At 26.5% G+C, this 24,969-nt stretch overlaps 1 protein-coding gene across 4 annotated transcripts in view; it reads right to left on the bottom strand.

Moving 5' to 3' along the window:
* Positions 1 to 23,165, bottom strand: part of LOC123270262 — an 87,655-nt gene extending 64,490 nt beyond the window's left edge. The window contains exons 1-3 of one of the 4 annotated variants that reach the window (XM_044736242.1): positions 23,013 to 23,165; positions 7,096 to 7,275; positions 4,771 to 4,909 (exon numbers count right to left, since the gene is read on the bottom strand). In XM_044736242.1, coding sequence (XP_044592177.1) covers positions 4,771 to 4,909; positions 7,096 to 7,259 — 303 coding nt within the window. In that variant the 5' untranslated portion in view covers positions 7,260 to 7,275; positions 23,013 to 23,165. Of the gene's footprint in view, positions 1 to 4,770; positions 4,910 to 7,095; positions 7,276 to 7,335; positions 7,353 to 23,012 lie in introns of those variants that run through there. The other 3 variants (XM_044736244.1, XM_044736243.1, XR_006510553.1) reach the window with 3 other exon arrangements.
* Positions 23,166 to 24,969: the final 1,804 nt, after the last annotated feature.

Genomic DNA, 24,969 nt, shown 5'->3' with positions numbered 1-24,969 from the left:
CATTTTTAAAAAATATATTGTCACTTTGAAAAATAGAGAGGATTAAAATATAACGTTTAATCTATTGATTTACTGTTAAACATTTATAATCTCTACACTTCTACACTCAGCTACGGAATATTTATTTGAATTACTATTTCACTTTTCAATTTAATCGGAGGAAAAAAAATAATAAAAATATAAAAAAGGAGTAGAAGAAGAATAAGAATAAGAAGAAAATATAAAGAACGATTAATATTTTGTAGACTTATTTGTTTTCTTTTGTCGGAGACTGATTGAAGTTGATAACAAAAGCTCGAAAAAGCAACAACAGCTACAACAACAACAACAACAATAACAAAAAAACAGCAGTATATGCATATACCTAAAATGAAAATCCAGACATAACATCAGGAATATGTAGAGTTTTAGGTATATATATATATATATATACATATATAAATCTACAATATTTATGTGACCACGACAGAGAAAATAAAAATAGTTGATTCCTCCTTTATCACTTTCACCACTTTCACCACCTATTTCGTCTTCTCATTCTCCTCATTTTACATTGCTTTACTTTCGGGAATCCTCAACATCTCGACAACAGTCAACAGGGCATTTTTATATTTTTTTAGATTTTTTATTTTCTATATTTACGCACTTGCACGCATAAAAATTCCAGTTTACTTTTATCTTTTTTCTCTGTTCTCAGTAGTATAGTAGTATGTAGGGTGTACACAAAAGTGCGAATAGGCACGCCTGCGTTGGCTCTTTAATCTTCATGGATCAAAATTATGGGGGTTGGAGGGTTTGAGGGTTGGAGGATTGGATGTAGTGAGAGACTGTGCTGCTGCTGCTGTTGCTGTTGCTGTACTACTTCCACTTGTATTCTACTGGCTCAGTACATCCAGTCTTAACCAACACAGATGTATAATATTACTACTACGACAAGTACTAACAACACCAAGTACAGAGTGAGGGGAAATCTCTCGGTCCTTTGGTTTAAGAACACGATTGCTTCGTGAATTCAAGTGAAACCCTAACAGCATTTCAAAGAAAAATTTACAAGCCGCAGAAAAAAAATGATTATAATAATAATAATAACAACTACAAAAAATTGCATTGTAATTAAAATTTAACTTTTGAGATATAAATAAAATACATTTAAGGCGCTTTAGATTTTTTTATTTTCTACCTAATACCTTCTTTACTATACCGTTAACTTAAGTAAAGAACACTAAAATTTATACAATATTTTTTAAATTAAATTTTATTTTATTATTATTATCATTATTTTAAAGACTTAAGGACTAAGGTATGTTGCAAGCTTCAAGTCGCGACAATTTTTTTTACCAAAGTGCTAAAAAGTAAGCCGTTTTTTTTTTTTTTTTTTTTCTTTTCTTTTCTTTTCTACTTTATCCCAAGTACAACTGTCTTTCTTCAGTTTTTCAGTTTTTAACTTTTACAGGTATATTGTACATACACTCATTCGCAGACTAGATGTTACCTACAACGTACTATATCTACTTGATTCTTGGACTCGAGTGAGCGAAAAAGTTGAAGAAATAGGTGAATTAAAAATGAAATATAAAAAAATACTACAGCAATGTTGGTTGGGGTTGCTATCTTATTACTTTTTTCTTTAACTTGTGTCTTATTATGTATTATATTCGTGTGTCGCGTGATGTAATTATTACATTTACTTCTCAAGATGCATTACTTTTGTTGACATTATATTATATAATATATACACTATTCCGCATTATAAATATAAACAAAAAAGAAAAAATAATTAAAAAATGAAGATGATGTAAAAAGTAGTTGTAAGATTGAATGGAGAAAAAATAATTATCATATTCACATCCATAAATTTAAATTTAATTATTTATTTAAATCTACTAATACAGATAATCAGATAATAATTAAACCACAATATAATTAAGTAGATATTAAAATACGGGAAAAATTTTTTAATAATAAGCTATGTATATGAAAATGCAAGTAAGGTAAAAGTAAATAATCGATACCCGCATTATATTATTCACTGACGGTGATGCAACTTTTATTCAACTTTAAAATTAAGCTCTTAGTGTCCGTTATATTGTATGGGATTATATCCTGTCTGTGTTATATATCATCAAATGAAAGACCGTCCAGCAAATAATCGCCCGCATTATAATTTTTCTTTATTCTATTTTTTATAAATTTGTTTAATTAATTAAAAACAAAAAAGTAATAATAATAAAATATAAAAATAACAAATAATAAAGAATAAAAGCAGCGATGCGAAAATTAAATATTAGTTAGAGTACAAATAAATAGTATATATTTAATCAGAGAGAATTTCCGTGTATACTGTTGGTATGAGAATAAAACAAGTAGAATGAGTAGATGAATCAAGCAAATACTCTGTCTAATGGAGTGAGAAGAAAATGCCACAACAATTTCCCCATTGGGGACCTTCTCGTTTTGATTCACTTTTATATATCTTTATATATATATATATCTACATAAACGAATGGAAAATTTAATGAAAAGGATAGACTACACAACAACCCTCACCAAAGAAAGACATCTAACCCTCTACTCATTCATTCAAATATATTTTATATTTTTATATTGTATAGGTATATATAACATTTATATTATACTTTTTGTTAATACTTTTACTTTATATACAATAAATCAAATTATATATATTTAAGATTTATAAAAATTTGTTAAACGCTTAACCGTTAATATTAATTTTTAAATAGTTGCTTCATTTTATCTTCATAAAAAGTTTTTTTTTTTCGACTCTAGTCTTATTAATTCTTTATTTATATAAAAAATAAATGTTTTTATAATATAATTAAAAAATTAAGTGAGACTTTAAAGGTGAAGATAAGGTAGAAGTTGGTCTATGAGTTGTTGTACTTAATTATTTACATTTTTATATAAATTTACTGTTGAAATAAAAAAATTAACAATTATTTTTATTTTTTAACTCTTTCTCTCTTTTTATATATCATACAATTTATTGATTAAATATATTTATTGAATTGATCGTTGAAACAATAAATTAGAATTAATAAAGCGTAAAATTCACAAAGAAACAAAGAAATATTAAACAAAATGAAATAAATTCTTTTGCCGAGACACATTTTATTATGATTATTTACTCTTTGCTATTCATGTATAAATCCCGTATTGTCTACTCCTTTTATATTTCACACCTTTAGTTAAAAGGAATAATAAAATTATAATAAAACAATGGTAGTATAAAAAAGAATGATTCTTTATTTTTTTTTTCTGATTGGACATTCGCGTTTCCATTTAATCCCGCTTTTCTTTCATTTTCATCACTTTCACCAAATGTTTACTGAATAAATTGTACAAAACTATGGTCGTGAGTTTTAAAAAACGAAAAAAAAAATAAAAATAAATGAATAAAAAATAAAAAATTACTGTTTCGATGTCAATCGATGTGACTATTTTAAAACAACTAAAATTTTATCCATTCAACGGGAGATATTTATTTATTTAACGGTTTTTATTTTTACCGATTACTTAACTACATTCAAATGAAAAATGATTAATTTTGTTTTAATCAATCTTTGTGTTAAAAATAATCTCTGTAATTTATGTCATTTTAATGAAAAAAAAAAAAAAAAAAAAAAAAAAAACGATTCTTTGTCTAAGAGTAAAGAATAGGGATAAATTCGAAAATTGCTGACTTGGATATAAATGCGGACGTAACATGAAAGACGTTAGCGCCTTTTTTTTTAAACACGACACAAAGTAGCACTTTGCCAAATGACTCGAAACTTTTAGGGTGTAGAGATGTGACTTTTGAGCAATTGTACCTTTCGGTTTTTTTTTTTTCTAATAGTATCAATTGTTTCTATAGAGCCGATATATCGAATAAAACTTTTTAAATATTCAATAGTTAGTTAATTTAATAAAGGATAAAGATTTAAAGATATTTAAAATAGATTAAGGAATAAGTGATGATAGAAAAAGTTATGAGTGGATCACCACACGAGATCTGCACCCTAAATCTTCTGTTATCCATTAAATATACTCTTAGTATATGTATACATACACAATTTATATGTATTTATATAAATCTCATAGGATATAAAAAGTATTGAAACATTGCCATTATACTTATACATATATAAATATACTTTTAATAATCTTTTTGATGTGTGGAAAGCTATATGTAGTAGATGTAATATAAATTTGAATGATCTCTCCCTTTATCCGTTGCGAAATCGAAATCCGACTTTAATCTTTCCCGACGTATACGTACTTGTCACCAAATGGATTTAACTTGTCATAATATACTAGAATTTGAGTACGTTTTATTGATTTTACTTTTTTTAATCACCACAATAATTGATTGAAACAATAAATTTTTTTTTTTTTATTATTATTAAAAATAAAATTGAAAAATACATCACACGAGAAAGTAGTAGTTGGACCGGATTAATCACTCAATTTACTAAAAAATCTAACAGTTAGTTATAAAAGTAAAATATTCACCAGACATTGGTAAAAATAAAATGAAAAAAATTTCGGTTTGATAAAAAAATTATAGGTAAATAATTTATTAAATCTGGAAAAAGTTTATTAGATAATTATGAGAGGAATAACGACGGTTTGGTTGTAAAAAAAAAAAAAAAAAAACAAAATTAAAAATTAAATAAGGTCTCGGCATTAAATAAAAATATATTATAAATTATAATACTTAAAAATCATGTCAATAATAAATATAATATTTTTTAATTATTAGATTATTACCATTGAGATCAATCGCGGATTTATCCATACTTGTTGCATATTATCGTCAAGATAACGTCTGGCTATTTTACCTATATTACCGTGTGATTCTTTTTTCTGTACGGACGGAATTTGAGAAATTTGAACATTGCTGCTGTTTCTGTAACAAAAATTTAACAATAAAATGAATTATGATGTATTGAATAATGATTCATTGCTCAATATTATACTTATTATTTCTTACAAAAATACATCATCTTTGTTTTGCTTTTAACAACATACTTGATTATTGATACAATGGAAATTAATATTACTCCTTTGTTATTATTATAATATAATTCTTTAGTGATGTAGGTTTTGATGAAAATTTAGGAGTATGTAAGACTCTTGAAACTCGATTTATTCGACAGTGCAGACAACAAGTAGAGTAGTTTTATTAACTTTTTCTCAAGGGAGGAAAAAAGCGAAATGCGGTAAAACCAGGTGGATTGTGGATTCCAGATTCCAGATTCCAGATTCCAGACGGCATGTCAGGCTCAAGAGAATTCCACAATGTTTTCATATCCTATACAACCATTTTTTTTTTTTTACCTTTTTTATTTTTTATACTTATACATATATATTTAAATACATTCGAGTTAAAATTAAACCTTAGAGCACTGTTATACCGAAAATAATAATAATAATTTATTTAAAATTTGCCATCTATGTTAAATTATTTATTGCTATCAAACATTATAATATTTTCATTTGCTGTTTAATAATTTAAACTCAACTTGTTAAATTATTTAAGTTATCAATCGTTATAAAGGAATAATGGAATTGTCATAACTGGGTGGTGGTTATTTGGAGCAGAACTTGCAACTACAGTACCGATAATGAGCTTTTTTTCAACCTACTTACCATCAGACAAAATATGAGAGAACTGTAAGCGAAAGCTTTCTAACTATAATACGTGTCGTGCTTTTCTTTCAGTCGGCAAGTACTCGGTGCTTTTGTTGATAATACAGAAAACATTATTTTCAATTTTATCGGCAATAAATAATCACATTGTTTTTATAAAAATTAATAAATATAATAATAACCCACAATTGGTTCTATTTAAAAACTTGGATAAAAATTTTATTATTACTATTGTTATTATTATTATTATTATTATTATTATGAATATTATACTGAGAAGATATGATAAAGTTTAATAATAAGTTAAATCAAAACTTATCCGATTGAGTGATCAAGTGACATTTCTTATTATATAAAATTTCATTTTTATTTTACATTTTTATTAATATAATTTCTAATTAAATTCTTTTTCACAAATATTTCAATTTTATCATTATTATTATTATTACTTGAATGATAGTTATAATTAAACGAAATTTAAATTAAAAGTATTTTATTATAAAAAGAAATTATTTAATGTCTGGTAAGCATTAACGTTCGTAAAATGATTTAACAATTGTAATTCATTAAATTTAATCAGTTGAATGATTTTCAATAGATATAAAAAAGATAACAAGAAAGCTTTTATCGTACTATAAAATTTCAAACGTCCACTAATTATTGATTTGTATAAAAATATAATATTATATATTATATTACATTTATAAATTGTAATTAATTATATTATATTTTAGTTAGGAGTATAATATTGCGAGACACAGATTAACTCAACAATTTAATGGTAATAACAGTGTAATAATGCATTCTCTTTGATTCAATTCAAATATACATTAAAATTTTAATTAATTAACGCAAAGCCCACATCATTAAATCTCGTCTACTATTTTATTTAATACTATTCAGTGGGATTCAAGGGTCCGTGTTTACTCTATTAAATAAATTAAATTCATTTATAGAAATATATATTACTAAATAAGTAAATATACTAAAATTATAATTAAAAAATACTAATTTAAATTGACTTTTTTAAATTTTTAATATACAGATATTATAATATAACTGTTAAACCTCATAAATGTATATGATCGAACGGTATCCTCATCTTTAGTATATTATAGTAGAGTGTAGACCATACCAGAACCAGACAAGTGGCCACTCCATACTCCATGTACCCTACTTGCTCTATTATGCCTCGTCTTCAGTTTTTCTTCTCATCCCTCATCCCTCATCCCTCATCTGTACTATATACTCTCTCCCTACTCTTTACTCTTTACTTTTTATAGATGAATTTATCTATTTTTATCAATATATTTAATATTTTATACTACATACTTTTTATAATAAATTTAATTTTTTTTTTTTTAATATCATAATAATAATAATTAGTAATACCATTATTATTAACGTTTGAATGAATAAAAATAAATAAATCATTACTATTACCTTTGTTTATTATTATTAACAATTGGCATAGGAGTTGGTATTCTCGGCGGAGGTACAGGAATAACTTTCCGTTTTCCATTGACAGATTGATGAATTGACGGAGTTAAACGACCGGTTGGGGCTATTCGTCCAGCCGTACACGGTTTATCTGACCTGAAGTCCATTTTTATTAATCTGTAACTGGATCAAAATAATTTATAAATTTATATGTTAATCAGAATAAACGCAAAAACATAATACATATATATATATACAGTGACAAGTGATGAAACTCTGTGACACGTATGCCTACGGATTCATTAGCAAAGTGACAGACACACTTGAGATTTACTAAGGCCTTCCTTTATATATAGTATGAGTATCTACAGTAGTACCAGCAGTATTTCACACACATGAAAAAAAAATAATTTCATGCCTCGTTTATTTATCTCACTGCTAGACAGATACAAAATTATAATTTACATTAATTAATTATAATATAAATATTAATTTTCATTCAATTGTAAATAATTTTATAACTTGAAAAAAAAAAAAAAAAAAAAAAAAAAAAAATTTTATCTCATATATATTACATAAATTTAAAGTCAAGTACTACATAACAGCAGTAAAAATTTTTTTGGAGTAAATAAAAAAATAATAAAGAAAGAGTTGAACTTGAAATAAAATCTGGAGTTAATCCAGACTTGTTGATACCCTTCTCTTATATTTAGCACTTGTTCTTCTTCATCTTGTTAAATGTTTTTTTTGTCCTTTTTTTATAATTAGTCTCCTTATGGATAGTAATTCTCGGAATTATCCCACACCGAATATAGAACAAATAACCCATTATATATTATATGTATATCAATACGTCTCAATTTTCTTTCTCTTATCCGGCACATGTTATCGTAAATTTTGGTGAAATAAATTAAATAATTATTAAATTACTAGTGGATTTCATGTTTATTATTTTCTTGCTGTTTGGACTTTTATATTAAAAAAAAAGAAAAAAAAAAATAAGTAATAGAGAGATGTGTTATGTGTTTTCACATCAAGGGTAAGAGCGACCTCATTGAGAAAATGACCATGTACAACATGTACCTGGTGTACTCTCTTAAGATGAACATTTTACAAGTATTTCCGAAGGAAAAAAAAAAAAAAATAAAAAAAATACTTACATAACATGTATGTGTAGTCTATGTTACTTCAAGAAAAAAGTACATCTTTTGCGTTTTAAAAAAAATGAAAATTAAAAATGTTGACACAGTTGTTCTTCGAGGTTAATGTTCTGGCAAGGAAAAAAAGAAAAAATTTAAAAAAGACATTGAATTTATTGTTTATTTTTGAAATTCACCAAAACAATTTCATTAATCCAAACAATAAAAAATATATAATAGAGACACATATATGAAACCGCTTAATCTCTTAAAACTTTTATACCCAAATGTCTTTTGTAAGAGTTTTATTTGCTGATTTGTGACCAAAAAGCAAACAAAATAGAAAAAAAAAAAAAAAAGACTGATATGGATCCAACCAACACATACACACACACACATTGAGAGAAAAAAATAAGGCAAAAGAAAAGAGAGAAAAACAGACTGAATTGTTGAGCATCTGCTTAGCAAATTGAAAAAATAATCACGTTTTCGCAGTAATATTGTCGCGAGCTAGCGAATGAGAACGCGTGTAATACAATAACCCACCCTGAAGTCAAAACAATGAAAATGTAAAAAAAAAAATCGTAATAATAATAAAAATAAACATAGAAAACAAAACGGTGAAATAAAGATACTCGGGCTGTTTCTATCTGGATTGGGGAGTGTTAAAAGAAGAGCGAGAGTGTATGTCACAAATAAATATATGTGTATGTCAGTATACAAGTGGTAGACAAGTATAAATGTATAAATGTATACATGTATACCAGTGCAAGTGGTGATGCCATATATCAGTGGTGCAAAAAACAATGTGCCATGTAGACAAGAGATGTACTGAGTGTATACAGAGTCATTCACCCATCTACAATCATCTACCATCCACCACCCTCTAGCTCTTCTTATCTTCAACTCTGACTTTACTCCTACTGCTATCCAGCACAGTTACAGAATCACATCAGAATCAAAAGTTACTGAGTGCTTGCCCTTATACATATCATATTTATTCGCCTGTGAAAAAAAGTTTTAAAGTTAAATATCATTTTTATACGTTAATAAATTGGCGTTTAATTATCAAAAATATATATATATATATATAACACATTACTCGGGATTCTAAGCAGCGATTAAAAAAAAAAATCATTATTATTCATCAAGTGAAAAAATAGATTTTATTTTACTATCAGTATTACATTACGTTTTACGTTGGTTGATATTGATTGACTGACTTGGCATTAATTTAAAGTTAAAAGTATCTTTTAACAATTAGGATTTAGATTGTAATATCGTTTGTCACTTATTAAAGTCCTGTTAAACAGTGAAAATGACACAGGGCTGACGTCAGCACGTGAAGCCGAAACTTTATCATAGATAGCTGGCTAAAGAGATTCTATTTCAGACATAGATCACTGCTAAAATTTGGATGGTTAGTGAAAGTACAACCTTTCCTTTTACTTCTACAGATTCACGGTAGAATAGTAGTAGTAGAGGATTAAATGTCCGGTCAACCGAACTGTCTAGATCGATTATCAAAGACTACAAAGACCACAATCATTTACGAACATCCTTATTTTTACCTTTTTTCTTATACACTTTTATTCATAAAACTTTATTCTATTGTTACTAACTTAATGTTTGCTTGATAATATCAACTAACGTGTATTTTGAATACTAAATTATACCTATAAGCTATTTTATCTTAATAACTTGACAAATACAGTAGCTATGCAGTAAATTATCATCAAAATGATGACGTTTAAAAAAATTTAATTTGTTTTAAATAATAGTCTATCTATTAAGTAATAATAATTATATATCACATAATTTATGATATAACATCGTAATTTTCATTAACGTTAAAGGAAAACATTGTTCCCTTGTTGGTGTATTATTTTGATTTAATTAAACTCAATATTATGGAGTTATAGCGGTCTATGTCTAGTCTGTGTTTATGTTATTAATAATAAATTATATACCTCACTGAATGGGGCATTCAATGAATATTTCATACAACTAATAATATTATTATTATTAATATTTTCTGCTTGGCTTGTACTAAGAGGTAATATCCTATCCGAATTTATATCTGAACGGATGCTTCTGGATCTCAATCTGGTTCTGTGTTTCGGTTTATAGATATGGATATACAGATTTTAAGGATACTAACTAACTTGTAGAATATCCAACTATACCAGATTTGAATTGGATAGCAAAGAGTTAACTCCATGGATAAAACCATTTGGTTTTGCTCTACTGCACCCACCATCTTCTTTTAATGCTTCTTGTTTATTTAGTTTTTCTTTATTTTTACAAAGATTATCTGTATTCTATAGCTACACCACGATCTCTTACAGATCAGAATTACTATTTTTTTTTTTATGACCACACTAGCCAGTTTATATCCCTATTTATAAGGATTAAATCATCGTTAAAAATATTATTCTTCTATGAAATTTATATGATATCTATTTTTCGTTGATCATTAATTTTTTATACCTTCCATATAAAATCCATAGATAATTATAATTGTTGTTTTTAGTATAAAAAATAATTATTGAAACTTATCGCAGTGAAAAGGTTTATAAAGGTATTTAATATGAAGAGATATAGAGATTTTATTACGTTGACTAAAATATGTTATGTATCATGCATACTATTTCAATTAAACGATATCAAGGTTCTTAGAGCTTGAATAGACTATAGTCAAAAGCATATCTGTACTGTGTCGGAAATATTCATATTATACATATTACATATTTATCCGTCTCCCTTCCTTATCCTTTACGTTAAACCTCAATAAGATGGCGATCACTATAGGTAATAAATTTCTCTACCGGAAATTAGTCTAGTTGAAATATAGTGGTATTAAAAAAAAAAAAAAAAAAAAAAAAAAAATGAAAAATGAATAGAATAGTTATGTTGAAAGAGACAATTGATGAAAGAGCAGAAACTAAACAAACAGATAAATTTTTTTATGCGATTTAATGTCACCGGCAAGCTATAAATCAGTATGTACAGAATGCATACGTGTATATCGGGGATGCAGTACTATCATTTGAGTGACATTGATACAGGATAATATATACAGATACAATATACAAATATTTTTCTTTTTTTATTTTTCTGTATTTGTTTAATTAATATGATTAAAATAAATTATTTTATATATTTATAATATGTAGTGATGTGTGTGATATACAATCTTGATTCATATATTCATATACGTATACTTTTATATGCCATACACAAGCATGCAATGCTGATTATCAAATAATTATTCATTGTATATATTAAATTTAGGAATAATTAATACAGCCATGTAGAAATAATTTTAACAATTTGTGATTAATTTATAAAATCACGTTGAATTATTCATCTTTGTTGTGTATACGATAATTATCAATTTCTTAGATTAATTCATATTAAATAATTAAATAAATAAACAATCTGCCCGTGTAAATGACAAAATAAAGAGTTCTCTTGGAAAATCATAATTAAAAATGTTTTATAGGTGTGATTCGAGTGAAAAAAGTCATTCATCATCACTTAAGAAAAATAAACAAATAATATTATCAGATTGCTGTCATTATTTTTCGTATTTATATTATCAAAATAATGTGAGATACTTATTAAAAAAATAAAAAATTGTTTTTTAATAATTTCAATAAATATCAAACGAAAGAAAAAGAAAAAAACTGTACCGGAATATAGAGAGTTTATTCTGGTTGTGCAAAGGGGTTTCGAAACCCTTCTAAAGGTCATGTGTAATGGGTGAAAATGGATCGAACGAATAAGGGAAAAAAAGAGAAAAATGTATATAATCATCTGTATGTCGATGTACATATAGTCTCCATAGTAGAGTGTTTATTCTCCCGTTTTAATACGGGCGTAATTATTCCGGCACATTATTATCTTGGATAATATATCTCTATTGTAAAAACTAATTTTTAGAGATAAATAATAGAGTTAGCAATAAATAGCCATTTATCGTGAAGGAAAAAAAATTTAGACATGTTTACGTTATTATGCAAAGGATGGATAAAATACCTGAGCATAAACAAAAATATTTTATCGGATAAATTCTCTAGTGTAACATTGGAAATTCTCAAGAGTTACTCTCGGGAATAAAAAGAAAAGTTATTTTTTATCAAAATAAAAAAAGAACCATGTTAAATTTTAAAACTATTTTGTGATAGCATAAAAATTCAAATCTTTTTATTCTTGTCTTTAATGTATTATATAAGAATAAACGAATTACTTGATACGTTGTCGTGGTTCTCGGTTCGCTCCCTGTATAATTATGCACCAGCCGCTAAAACTCTATACCCAGTGTATTCATCATGCGTCTGGTTTAAATTAATACTACATTTTTTCAGCGATATATTCCTTCTCATGATTACAAGAGAAAATGCTAATAAAAACCATTATTTGATGTCTATTCATTTAAAATTTTTTAATAAGCAATTGAAATATAATTTTTAAACTGTGTTTTTATTTACAGAAATTGTTAATTTAAATTAAAAATACATAAAAAAAAAAAGGACTTTGTGTATATGACAAAATATTGATGGATATCCAATTGGTTTAAACTATTTATTTATTATTATTTTTTAAATTTGTATATTCATTTTATACAACCCTTATAGGCTGTTGAATATACTTGATGAAGAAAAATAAAGAAAAGAAGATTGAAGGAAAGGTAAAAAAAATGTATCTACTATTAAAATGATCGTTAGTCACGACTAATTGATATTGCGATTATCCACCTAAGGGTGTCGTCGGTATCGGATCGTTTGGATTTATGAATCGTGAATAATAATTGTTATGCATCCATACTATACGTATATACTGTATATATTATTTATGAATGATATTGGTATAGATTGTATTTGAAAAAAACACAACGAAAATTCAATATCCGAGAATTCGAGTTCCCGTAGATAGAGTTTTAAGGGGACATAAAGTCGGATAATGTAGATTTATAATATGATGCATTTATTTTCAGTACTGGAATTTAAATAACTATTTTTTATTACCTCTGAGTTTTCTTACCGGATGTTTACATTCAATATTTATAAATTTATAAATTTATATTTAACTATTTCCGGTTAAATATAAATTTTAAATACTTTTTTAAAGTTCACTAGAGTCAATTGATAAAATAAATAAAAAAAAAAAAAAAAAAAAAAAAAAAAAAAAAAGAAACTCAGTAAGGAAAAAATACTTAATTAAAAAATATGGATTTTCAACAATGATCGCAATTAGTTTCAGCTTTTCCTCCCATTGTAAAGTCATCAATTGTCAATTAGACAACGGATAAAAAACAATGAAAAAGAAATGAACAATGAACACGTAATAAATTTAAAGGTAGATTGCGAATAATAAAAATGAAAAAAAAAAGCGAGAGAGAGAGAGAAAAAAAAGAAGAGAATATGTGGGTATAGAAATAATATAAAACTAGAAAAGAGAAGATGCCGATTCAAATAAATGGCATATGGCAGTTCAAGTTTTTTTCATTCCCATCGCAATAAACCCCAGTAGCAGCAGCAGCAGCAGCAGCAGCAGCCGCAGCAGTGGTATCTATCTGTACATATATATATCGAGTAACTAACTACTTCTCTAGAGTAATAGTTGAATCTTGTCTACACCCTTATATATTCACATATGTACATATATAGATATATATATATAAACATATATAGACTCAATACACTCAATTTTCATCCCCAGAGATATATTATCCAGAAGCATACACGCGAATCGACTCTCGAGAAACCACCAATCCTGTTCAATCTACGCACATCACCCCATTATATATTATATTATTATTATTATTGTAAATATTTTCCTCAACACAAATAAGACAATACTAATAACAATAACATACTTTTATCTATTTTAACACTACTTTTTGTTAGTTGCTAATTATTTGACGTACAATTTAACATGACTGAAACAATAATGACCTCGATTAAAAAATTTAATTTACTACTATAATTAATGTTTACGATACGCTATATTTGTTTCTGATAAATTCTTTGTTGTATATAATGATAAAATGAAGAATTTTCATCATTTCGTGTACTGGTGTAAAGAAGAGTAAAGAAATAAAAGAGAATAGAATGGAAAAATATGAGAAAAATGTATAAAGATGAGGTAAAGGTTATAAAAGGAGTAAAGGGTATAAGGGATTGGATTGGTATCGCGTAATCTACTATGTATACTATATCAGAATGAGAACCAGAACCAAAACCAAAACCAAGATAAAAAACGAACGGAAGGAGAACTAGAGACTAACGAAAACAATAAAGACCGATTTCCTCGCATCGCTTGATATTACGGTTTTAAAGTGTACCCAAGTGAATAAGAACGCCAAAACTTTATATATTCTTAAACCTTGGAGGTTCCACCAAAGGAGATTTATTTAAATCACAACCCTTTTTTTTTTTTTTTTCATATATACATATGTATATAATAATTATTTGTTAAAATAATAGCTCTTATGTATGTATGTAGTTTGTCACTATGCAAGCCCATTCGAACCGTTAAATATACGCGAGACCGCACACAGGGTTTAGTTTTTGCATTTCATGAGAGCTAAAGTCGAGTTGCGGTAGTCTCGAAACACATATAACAAGTAAAAGTCGCATATAACCACGGGCACGTGTATGTTCATTCTATACTGCTCTCTAAGTAATAGACGCGTTTGTCCGCGGTACATTTAAAACACGCATATAGCTTTCATTTTCATTAGCCTATTCAACTATTCGCTCAACTAAACCGGATGGTTAACTTTTCAGAATCTAAAATCAAAGACCAACAGCCAGACTCGAGCTTCTCATTGCTTACAAGAAAATTTTAATAATAAAATCAATGGATCCTTTTTGAAAATTAAATTTTCGTTATATATACCAGTCAAATATATAGAGAATTAATGAGTACATATTAAAACGGTCAGTGAGCATATAACAAGATATACATGTAATAACAACAACAATTTATCACTTGTGTGTCCCACTGGGAACTCGGATCTCGGATTCACATATATATCTATATATATAGAATAGAAGTAAAGGTATGACCGACGATAAACACCAATGACCCGGTAACCACAACCGCAGTCTCGTCAGGTAACCAAAAGTCAATATTTAACTGACCATTAAAGCTTATATGTATAAGTAGTTAGTACCTATACGCATACATATATTTATAAATTTAAACTTTGATGTGTACATCTATAATATTCTTTCTTTCCTTTTCTTCAAATATTTGTTATAACCCAAACAGATATTTAACAATAATAATTTTATTATTGAAGTTAAAATTATAAATGAGTATCACTTTGCTAAGTAAATAATTACAATATCAAAAACTCTTATTGTTAAAGTATTAATTGGATATAAAAAAAGTAATCAATGTTTTATTAATGATAAGATTCTATAAGACTTATATTTACTTGACCTGAAATATTCACTTTTGCTATTTTATTTTATTACATTTACAAAAGTTAATATAAAAAATTTAATTTAATAACATGTTCAATTTATTAAAAAATTTACTCAAAAAAAAATATTATCGATTTTATATATAAAATTTCGTTACAACGTTTAAATTGACTAATGCAAAATTATATAAAAATAAATATTAGTAAAAAAGTATTAACGACTTTAAATAACGCAAAAGTTTAAACATTATCAGTTATTTATAGATTTTTCAACAAGTTTAGTAAAATTTATCTGTAGTGTCTAAAAAATCCGACCAAACATTGGACAATAAAATTCAAATTAATCCATCGAGACTATATCATTATATAAAAAAGTACTCGGTGAAATGAGTCAATTGCTAATAAATCTGATACCCAATTACTGTGATATAATCCAGATTTATTTGAAATACTTTTATTTTTTTTTTTTTTTTTTTTTTTTTTTTTTTTTTAATATATTCAATGTCTCAAGTCAATAAAAAGTAATAACTTTTTTATTTTATTTTCCAAAACGTATGTAAGAAAGAAAAAACAATAAAAAAGTGATGGAGCTATAACCCATAACTTTTACCAAGAAACGACCTTAAAGTTTACGCAACGTTATCCAAATAATTTACTTTTAAGCCCATGCACCTCCCATCCGAAAAGAAATAGAAAAAAAAAAAAAGAAATATAACACGCGTGATTCCGTGCCATGTGCTATAACATCATCAAGACTATAAATATCTTGATTTTATTTTAAAAATTTCAGTGACTCTTTTCTGTTAATATTTGAGCTTATTTTAATAAATCAACATTCCAAATATAATCATTATCGAAAAAATCGATAAATAAAGCTTTTTTATCCCACACATTGTATAGTGAATTAATTTGTCGTGAAATGGAAAAATATATTCAATAGAAGAAAATTGACTTTTATCTGTTCTTTGATTCTTTTTCTCACATTTAATATTATTATGATTATTGTTATCATTATTTTGGTAGTTGATTTATTATTCATCAGTAATCGAATTTCTTATTATTCGTTTGATCGTGGCTCTACTTGGTAAAAAAGGCATTACGAAATATTAATTTAATAAAGGTGATGTATATTCTATGAATAATATATAAATCAACGCTATGAATATATAAATTAATAAAGTCTTTGTTAAAGTTGACAAAAGAAAAGACAAAAAAAAATAAAAAATAAATTTTTCAAGCAATTAATGTTAATAAATGTGTCAATATTTGACTTTGTTTTGAATTCAAAGACTAAGAAATTATCATATAAATGGAAAATTGAAAATTACTTTATCGAAGAAAAAATAAAAATTTTATTTTCAGCATTGATTTAAAAATTTTTGTTCAATTCTACTATGTATTTAAATAATATAATATCAGCTAGAGATCTTTTTGCTTTAGTGTATTTGGCATTAATATCTAAGTTTATATAACGTTAAAAAAAAAAAAAAAAAAAAAAAATTACCATGACCCGCCGGCACATATTATTGTATGGAGTATTTGTACATCGAGTGACTATACAGAGACACGCAAAGCAAAGTAAAGCTTTTACATAAATTTTCATACTCTTTTATACCATACTAACAAACTCAACTCAATTTCATTTAAGCTCTTGGAATCTTTCAGATCTATATGGACTTTCGGCTCGTAACTGTTGAGAATTTAAACTTTTATTTTATTACTAAAATCCAGAATATTACATTTATGTTTAGTGTATGTACTCACAAACTTACAGACTCTACCTTCAGTCTATAAATTCAAGATAAATATTTCAAAATAATTAAATTCTTCTTCTTAAAAAAAAAAAAAAAAAAATTAAATAAAATAAAATCAAATTATATTTTATGAATTTATATTCTGATCAATATGAGAAGGAGGTACTTTTAAAAGTCTAAGTACACTAGAAGTTTATATTTTAATTTTTCTTTTTTAATCTGTGTATATATATATATATATATATATATATATATATATACTTTTTTTTATATTTCAACATTTCACAAATTCACTAAAAAATAAAATGAATTCTCAACTTTTCACTCTCTACTCAGACCAACCGCACTTATCCTCTTGATACACTCCATCAAGCTTACTCACTCGCATTTCGTCTAGGAAACTCTTGTCAAATTTATTTTTCCAACTCCTAAATTTTCATTCTTCTTGCTTATTTATTCATTATATTTATCCTATAACCTAGTAATGCCATTATTTTTATATCTTCTGTTTATTATTTTTATTAACAGTGTCTTATAAATAATTCATAAAAGCAGTTGATGATGGTTGTTTGTTTTTTAATAATAAATAATAATTTATAATTATTTATTTATTTATCATGTCGTTTTGATATTCGCAACTGGGAACTTGGCGAATACACTAATACAAAATAAACAATAATAAAAAATGAAGACTTGTGAATGAAGTCAAAAAAGACAATACAAAAGAAAGTTGTATATTATATATTATATAGTCAGGATAAAGACAATCTATTCTATTCTATTCAATGTGTATAATAGGGATGAAGATAGATAATATTTTATATTTTGTATATTTTATATACAAAAGTCACAAGCTTGTTCTTCATCTTATTCATCTTAGATATCAGTGAATAAAAGTAACTGTTGCAAAATTTTCTTCTATCTGCTCTTATCTTATATCTTTTCTTCTGTTCTACTACCAGTAGACTGAATATACTTATTTTTTTTTTTGCTTCTTCAGGCACCAATGCGAAAGAAAAAATTAGGAAAACGGTTGACCCTGAAGGCCATCCCTGCAACTTCCCGCTAATTCCATACCTGGGCGCTTAAAATTGCATTTACGACGTTTTTGAGCTCTTCGAGCTCAAAAAGATAACTTTTCTATGCTTTTGAGCTTTTCAAGCTCAAAAGTTTGATAGAAGGTTGATAAAACACTATTTTTTGAGTTTTCAAACCGCAATAACTTTTGAATGAATGAAATAATTATAAATTATTATTTATTATTAAAAAACAAACAACCATCATCAACTGCTTTTATGAATGAACCGATTTTCACGCGGTTGGCGGCATTCGACGTAGTTTTTTAAGCCTTATGAAAAATTTTTAAGTTTATATTCATCAAACTAGAAATTTCGGAGTAATTCCGAAAAAACACTTTTTTGGGTTTTCTTTCCTGCACGATATCTCTCGAACGAATTAACCGATTTTGACCGGATTAGCAGCGATCGACGTGATTTTTTAAGGTTAAAAGCTGATTAGTTTTTGGAGTTGATCGATAAAGCCGTTCGAAAGTTATTCCAAAAAAACCACTTTTGAAAAAAATTTTTTTTTTCAGTTTTTTTTAGATTTTTCGAAATCTATCGGTCCGAATCGATCCAAATTGTATCCAAAATCTAAGTTTGGACAAGCCCTTTCGAATGGCGCCAACCGCGATCGAATCGGTGGAGCCATTCAATAGTTATGAGAGGTTTAGGTTATGAGAGGTTATGAGTTATGAGAGGTTAGAGGTCAGGGAAGCTTCCTGTGACCCTTAAACGTCGAGATCTGATGAAAACTCGATTTTTGTAAAACGGGGTAAAACCAATAACTTCCCGATTTTTGAAAATCTGAGATTTTCTTAGCGGGAAGTTAAAAATAATTTATAAATGATAATAAAGACAGGACTACTGTAAAAATAACTGAATATATTTAAAAATTTATAGAAAATTCGATAAAAAGTTGCTGCGAAATAATTATAAATGAGTTGATTTTCTTATGAAAATATAAATAATATTTTATATTTGATTGGTTTAGTATTAGTTGGTATTTTAAATGACAGGATGTTTACATTTAGTTTTACTTTATTGCTCAGAGTACAGAACCCTCACACTCAATATATATATATATATATATATATATATATATATATATATATATATATATATATATATTATATGTAGACTTTGAAAGCCTCAGAAAGTGACACCAAAGGCACCCAAATGCGAATACGAATGCGAATACGAATACAAATACCAAATCCCAAATAAAGTTTCTAACGAACTTGTCTAAAACACTGTATGTATATATATTTGTTTCAAAGTTTATACGCCAACGTCTCGGTATTATCTCATTTCATCACTTTCAAGTTTTCTATTATTATTATTATTATTATTATTATTATTAAAAAATATATCAAAGTTGTTGATATTATAAAATTTAATACTTTTAAAATAATTACCGGATAAAATTTATGGAAAAGCGATAAAGTATTAAAAGAACAAACTGTATTGAAAACTAAAATAATGAGGAGAGATATTTCAGTTGCTGTCAGAACATCAGACAACAATATTCGTTAAACGTTTGTTTGGATCACGAAACATGTATCATCTAGATAACGATGGTAATTTAGCGAGGTTCTTTGCAAGAAGAATAGAGAAAAGTAGAAGGTAAAGGAGAGAAAGGATAAAACGATCTTCGTATGTCTCGAGGGTCCGGGACACAAGAAAGAAATAAACTTTAAAATATACATATATATATAGATAAAACAAAAAAAAACGATAAAGAAGAAAAAGTAAAGATGCATAACAAGTCTGAGGTAACAATGAAACATCAATTGAAAGTAACTTATTTTATTTTTTTTTTTTTTTGTTATACCAGAAAAATCTCATTTTAAAAGTCTATATGCTAAAAGCAGCAATTTTAACTGTTTCTTAACATTTAAATAATACTATTGCTAACATATTATATTAATTTATAAAATTATTAAATTAAAAGTCTGTTAATACTATAACACGATAATCTTGATTTTTTTCTTTTTTAATAAAGTCAAATTTAAAAAATTGATTGACTGTCTTGAAAATAATAAAATTTTTTAAAAATTACTCAACCAGTATCGAATAAATTAGAAAAAAAAAGATGTACAAAGTGTATTTTTTTTTAATTAATAAACCTTTCACCGAAAAATAAAAAATTACAGACTAGCAATAACCACCAACGTTTGGGGAAAAATAAAAAATAAATAAAAATGTATATAGTATATCCAGTTAAAACATAAAAACATTGGATTGATCCGTGGATACTACTACTGTTGACCCCTTTCTCTTTTAAGAGCATATCAAACCAATTTGGAGCCAAATTCCAGTGATACTGTGTCGAAAAAAAACAACATGACTTTTATTTTTCCCAATATAGCTAAAGTAAAATTTTAAAAACTACATACTCCATATTCATTATGTAAACATAAAAATGTCGATTTGTTGTCTAACGCAAGTAAAAATAAAAAAAAAAAAAAAATAAAAAAAAAAACATTGATGGCGATAAAACTACTATATCTTTGAAATATTGGATGACGATAAGTCAAACACGCGCGCCGTTGTTCTTCTATCCGAATATTTTCTCCCATTTATCTTCGATCCATTCAAAGCAATACAACAAAAAAGAGAAAAAAAAATAATTTAAAATTTAATTATCGTTAATCAATAAAAGAATAACGATATAATCGAAGCAAGTATAAAACTTTATTTATCGAAAAATTAAGTATTGTACATGTTGAATGAATAAAATTTGTACATGTGCGTAAATATACATATATGTATTTGTATAATGTATTGTAGAATGTAAATGGCTGTAGGGTAGATTTCTTACTCTAGCTCGGGTTTGAGTGTTTAGGGTATATATAAACGGGGTGTTGATGACAATGACGGGGCTACATGACAAAAGCAGCCCTTAGCTGCGCACGCGTTCGATTCAATCTGATGAATGGCCTGAGTGTCTTATTCATTCGTACTTGGTACCTATTTCTATTTTCATACATCTATGATATAACTATAACTACAACTACAGCAGTAGGGGACTATACTAGTTTACTTTATTACTATATATTACTCTACTAATACTATATGCGGATTTTTTTCTTTTTTTCCCCTCACTATGTCTTGTGAAATTTTATATAACATTCTATTTAATTTTCTTTATATTGTTTTGTTGAAAATAATAATAATAATAATAATAATAATAATATTGTACAAATATTACTGAGATTATTTTTAAGTAAATTTATTTGTCGGATAAAATATTGGTATTGCCGGGTGATTAATCAAACTCTCGAATCTTTGATGTTAAATATTTAATTGGGGCTGGTTCAACAAAGTACACATTGTACTCTCATAGTTTATTATTCTTGATCCTGTTGAATAATTAATTAAAATATTTAAACAACTTTGAAGTTTAAGTACACAGTATACGTCTATTTAAACTACCACTACAAATTGTTTTATAATAATAATAATTATTATTTTTTTTTCTTTTTTTTCATAAAAAAAGCCTCGACAGTGTTACAGTGGACAAGTTAGGTCAAGTACCAAACATTTTATTCGTTTGTATGAAACCAAGTTAACAATAAAAGTACCTACGTGTAACATCACAGAACAAAATAGTGGTGAGTGGTCGAGAGCAAAGCTAAGTTTAAATGACATCTAAGTGTTGCAATGTTGAGTAAAGTTGAAATAAAAACTTTAACCATATATACGTAATAAGAGTTGAGTAGATCAAAAAAAAAAAAATATAAAAGTTAATAGAAATTGTAAGACGTGTTGATGTAACCCAGGTCTGTTAACTAATAATAATAATAATAAAAAAAAAAAAAAAAAAAAAATTAAGCTTCAACTTTGCTTCTTAAGAAGTTATACATATATATATATATATATCCTCGACGTCTTATTCACGTGTGTCATCAAAGACTGCAATATTCAGTAGCTCGCTCGACATCTTCTACGAGTGTTGGCGTCAAGAGCGTAATTGCTAGACGTTAATTATCACGTGAATGAGTATAGCAAGAAGCTACTGATATTATGATACTCCATCAACCCATCAGAGATGTGTCACGCTTTTTTTACTTTTTTCCCTTTTTTTTTTCTTACATACATACATACATTATTATTTTTAAGTGTATAATAATTTACTCAATGGAGAGATAGTATTACATTATAATACAAAACAGAGACATTCATTCATATTTAATCCATTTATATTCATTCATTTAAATATAAGTGTAAGGGTTACAAGTGTGAATTTTTAAATAATATACCACTGAACTTTTAATTCTTTTAGAGACTAAAAATTCAATTTGTTAATTAATAATTAGTATTATACAATATATAATATGTATTTTTTTTCTATATTTCTTCTTTGTTTACCGATCGATACGCCCTTAGATTATTTCAACTTTTGAAAACTATTTATTTATTTATTGATAAATTATTTTTATTTTAGTTTAAATATTAAAGAATAAAAAATGAATGTTACGAGCAAAATTTTAGATTTCGCAAGATAATAATTATATTATGAGCTTACCTTCAATTGAGACTGAAAAAAATACTGATCTTGGGAAACTTGCGTTGTGAGCCATCAGAGTTTTAAATAAATAATATAAACTCGTACACAAGACTTAAATAAAAATTTAAAATAATCACAGATAACAATTACACAATAAAAAACAACAGCCACAAACAAAACACAAGACTAATAAATATATAAATAAATAATTACAACACCCACACACAATACAAAAATAAATAAAATTCAATCATGATTTTTTTCTATCGCGAATAAAACAGTTAATAGCGATCTGCGATCTGCGAGCTGGTTGCCCGTTACACGTTGAATGATCTCATGATCTGTAATTTCGCGCGGGATTCTTCACCCTACCCGAGCTGATACAAAGTACAGAGGATGCTGAAGAAAACAACACTAGGAATGCGCATGCTCTGCATACATCATATAAGCGCACGCATTTTATCCATCCCTACCCTTATAAAATATATTTTACTCCATAATCGCAATTATTTCTACTCCTTGGATATCGTCTGTTACCCTTTATGTGTTTATTATTATTATTATTATTATTATGACTACTATTTTGTTTTGTATTCATCATATCATAATCTTGTATTGTTTAACTATCGATAAATTAAAAAATTATTATTTTTAATTGTTTAGATAAAAAACTTAATCTAATTTACATAAAATAAAATATCAAATTACATTTTTTTTTCTTTTAGTTTAGATTCTAGTGAAAGAACATGATGTAAATTAAAAACAACAAGTACCTATTATTATTGAGTCTATTGCATTGTCAAGATGCGAGATGGGGTTACTAGTTATCTGAATTAAATAGAGAATAAATACATGTATATTCACTATTTTTTTTACCTTACTTTTGCAAATATCACTGTATATCTTTACGAAAAAATATATATTTTGTTTTAGGTTAAGTTTTAGGCTAAAAATTATCTATCCTATATCGGATGAAATAGTTATTAAAAATAATATTTATAATTACTTTAGTTATAAAGTATACTACACATAAACCTACAAAAGTAGTTTTAAAATGAGAAAAAATAAAATGTAGACACAAAGTAAAGAAATATGGTGGAGAAAAAAAAAAAAATAAAATAAAAAATAAATAAAGACAGAATCGTCGACGCGTAAACGTGTATCGCTCTTCCGTGTCAACGTCGAGCCTAGCCGTGATGACTGGTGTCTCGTCTTCTGATTTTCATTCAAGACAGGCTCCAAGTGCGATAACTTTTAATTCTGGATTCATCAAAAGATACTACTGAAAAAATATTAAAATAAAAATAAAATATTTAGTATACACTTTTTAATGATTATAATTTATAATTGAACACTTTGTAATATTAAACTTAAAATTTTAATTACAAATTAATCTAAATTATCAAGATTAATTTATACATCTATGTATGGTGTATGGTGTGCAAAAAATAGACGAAAAAAAAAGTAATAATAATATAACAAAGGCTTGTAAGAAAGGACGGAGGCATGTATAATACTAGGATTGCAGCGACTCCTCTTCACACATCCTTGGCAAGCTTTTTCGCTTTTTTTCAGGGATCAAGTGCGGCTGTACGCATAATAGCTACCAAGTGTGCACCCTTTACTTACATACATATACACACATATACATAAATACTTGGAGCCTAACGATAAGAACTCAAGTGTAATATAAGGTACCTCTATATACATATACATTGCAGAGTTGAGTAAAGAGACCTGCTGCGCTAACGTTTTATTTATTACGGTTGATGAAGTTTTTTTCCGTCATATGAATATTACCATTTTTCTCGTCTCTGGTTTCTTTTCTTCAGGAGCTGGACGTTTTTTGGCTCTATCTTTAAAGACTAAAATCTCAAAAGAGCATTGTCTATTTTTTCATTCATCACTAGATACTTGTCGTCGTCGTCGTCGTCGTCGTCGTCGTCGTCGTCTTCATCATCATTAGCATTATCGT

The sequence above is a fragment of the Cotesia glomerata genome, linkage group LG8 (assembly GCF_020080835.1).
Source record: "Cotesia glomerata isolate CgM1 linkage group LG8, MPM_Cglom_v2.3, whole genome shotgun sequence".
In the NCBI taxonomy this organism is placed as follows: domain Eukaryota; kingdom Metazoa; phylum Arthropoda; class Insecta; order Hymenoptera; family Braconidae; genus Cotesia; species Cotesia glomerata.
Note: the sequence above shows the minus strand (reverse complement) of the source record. Positions and strands in the feature narration are given on the sequence as shown.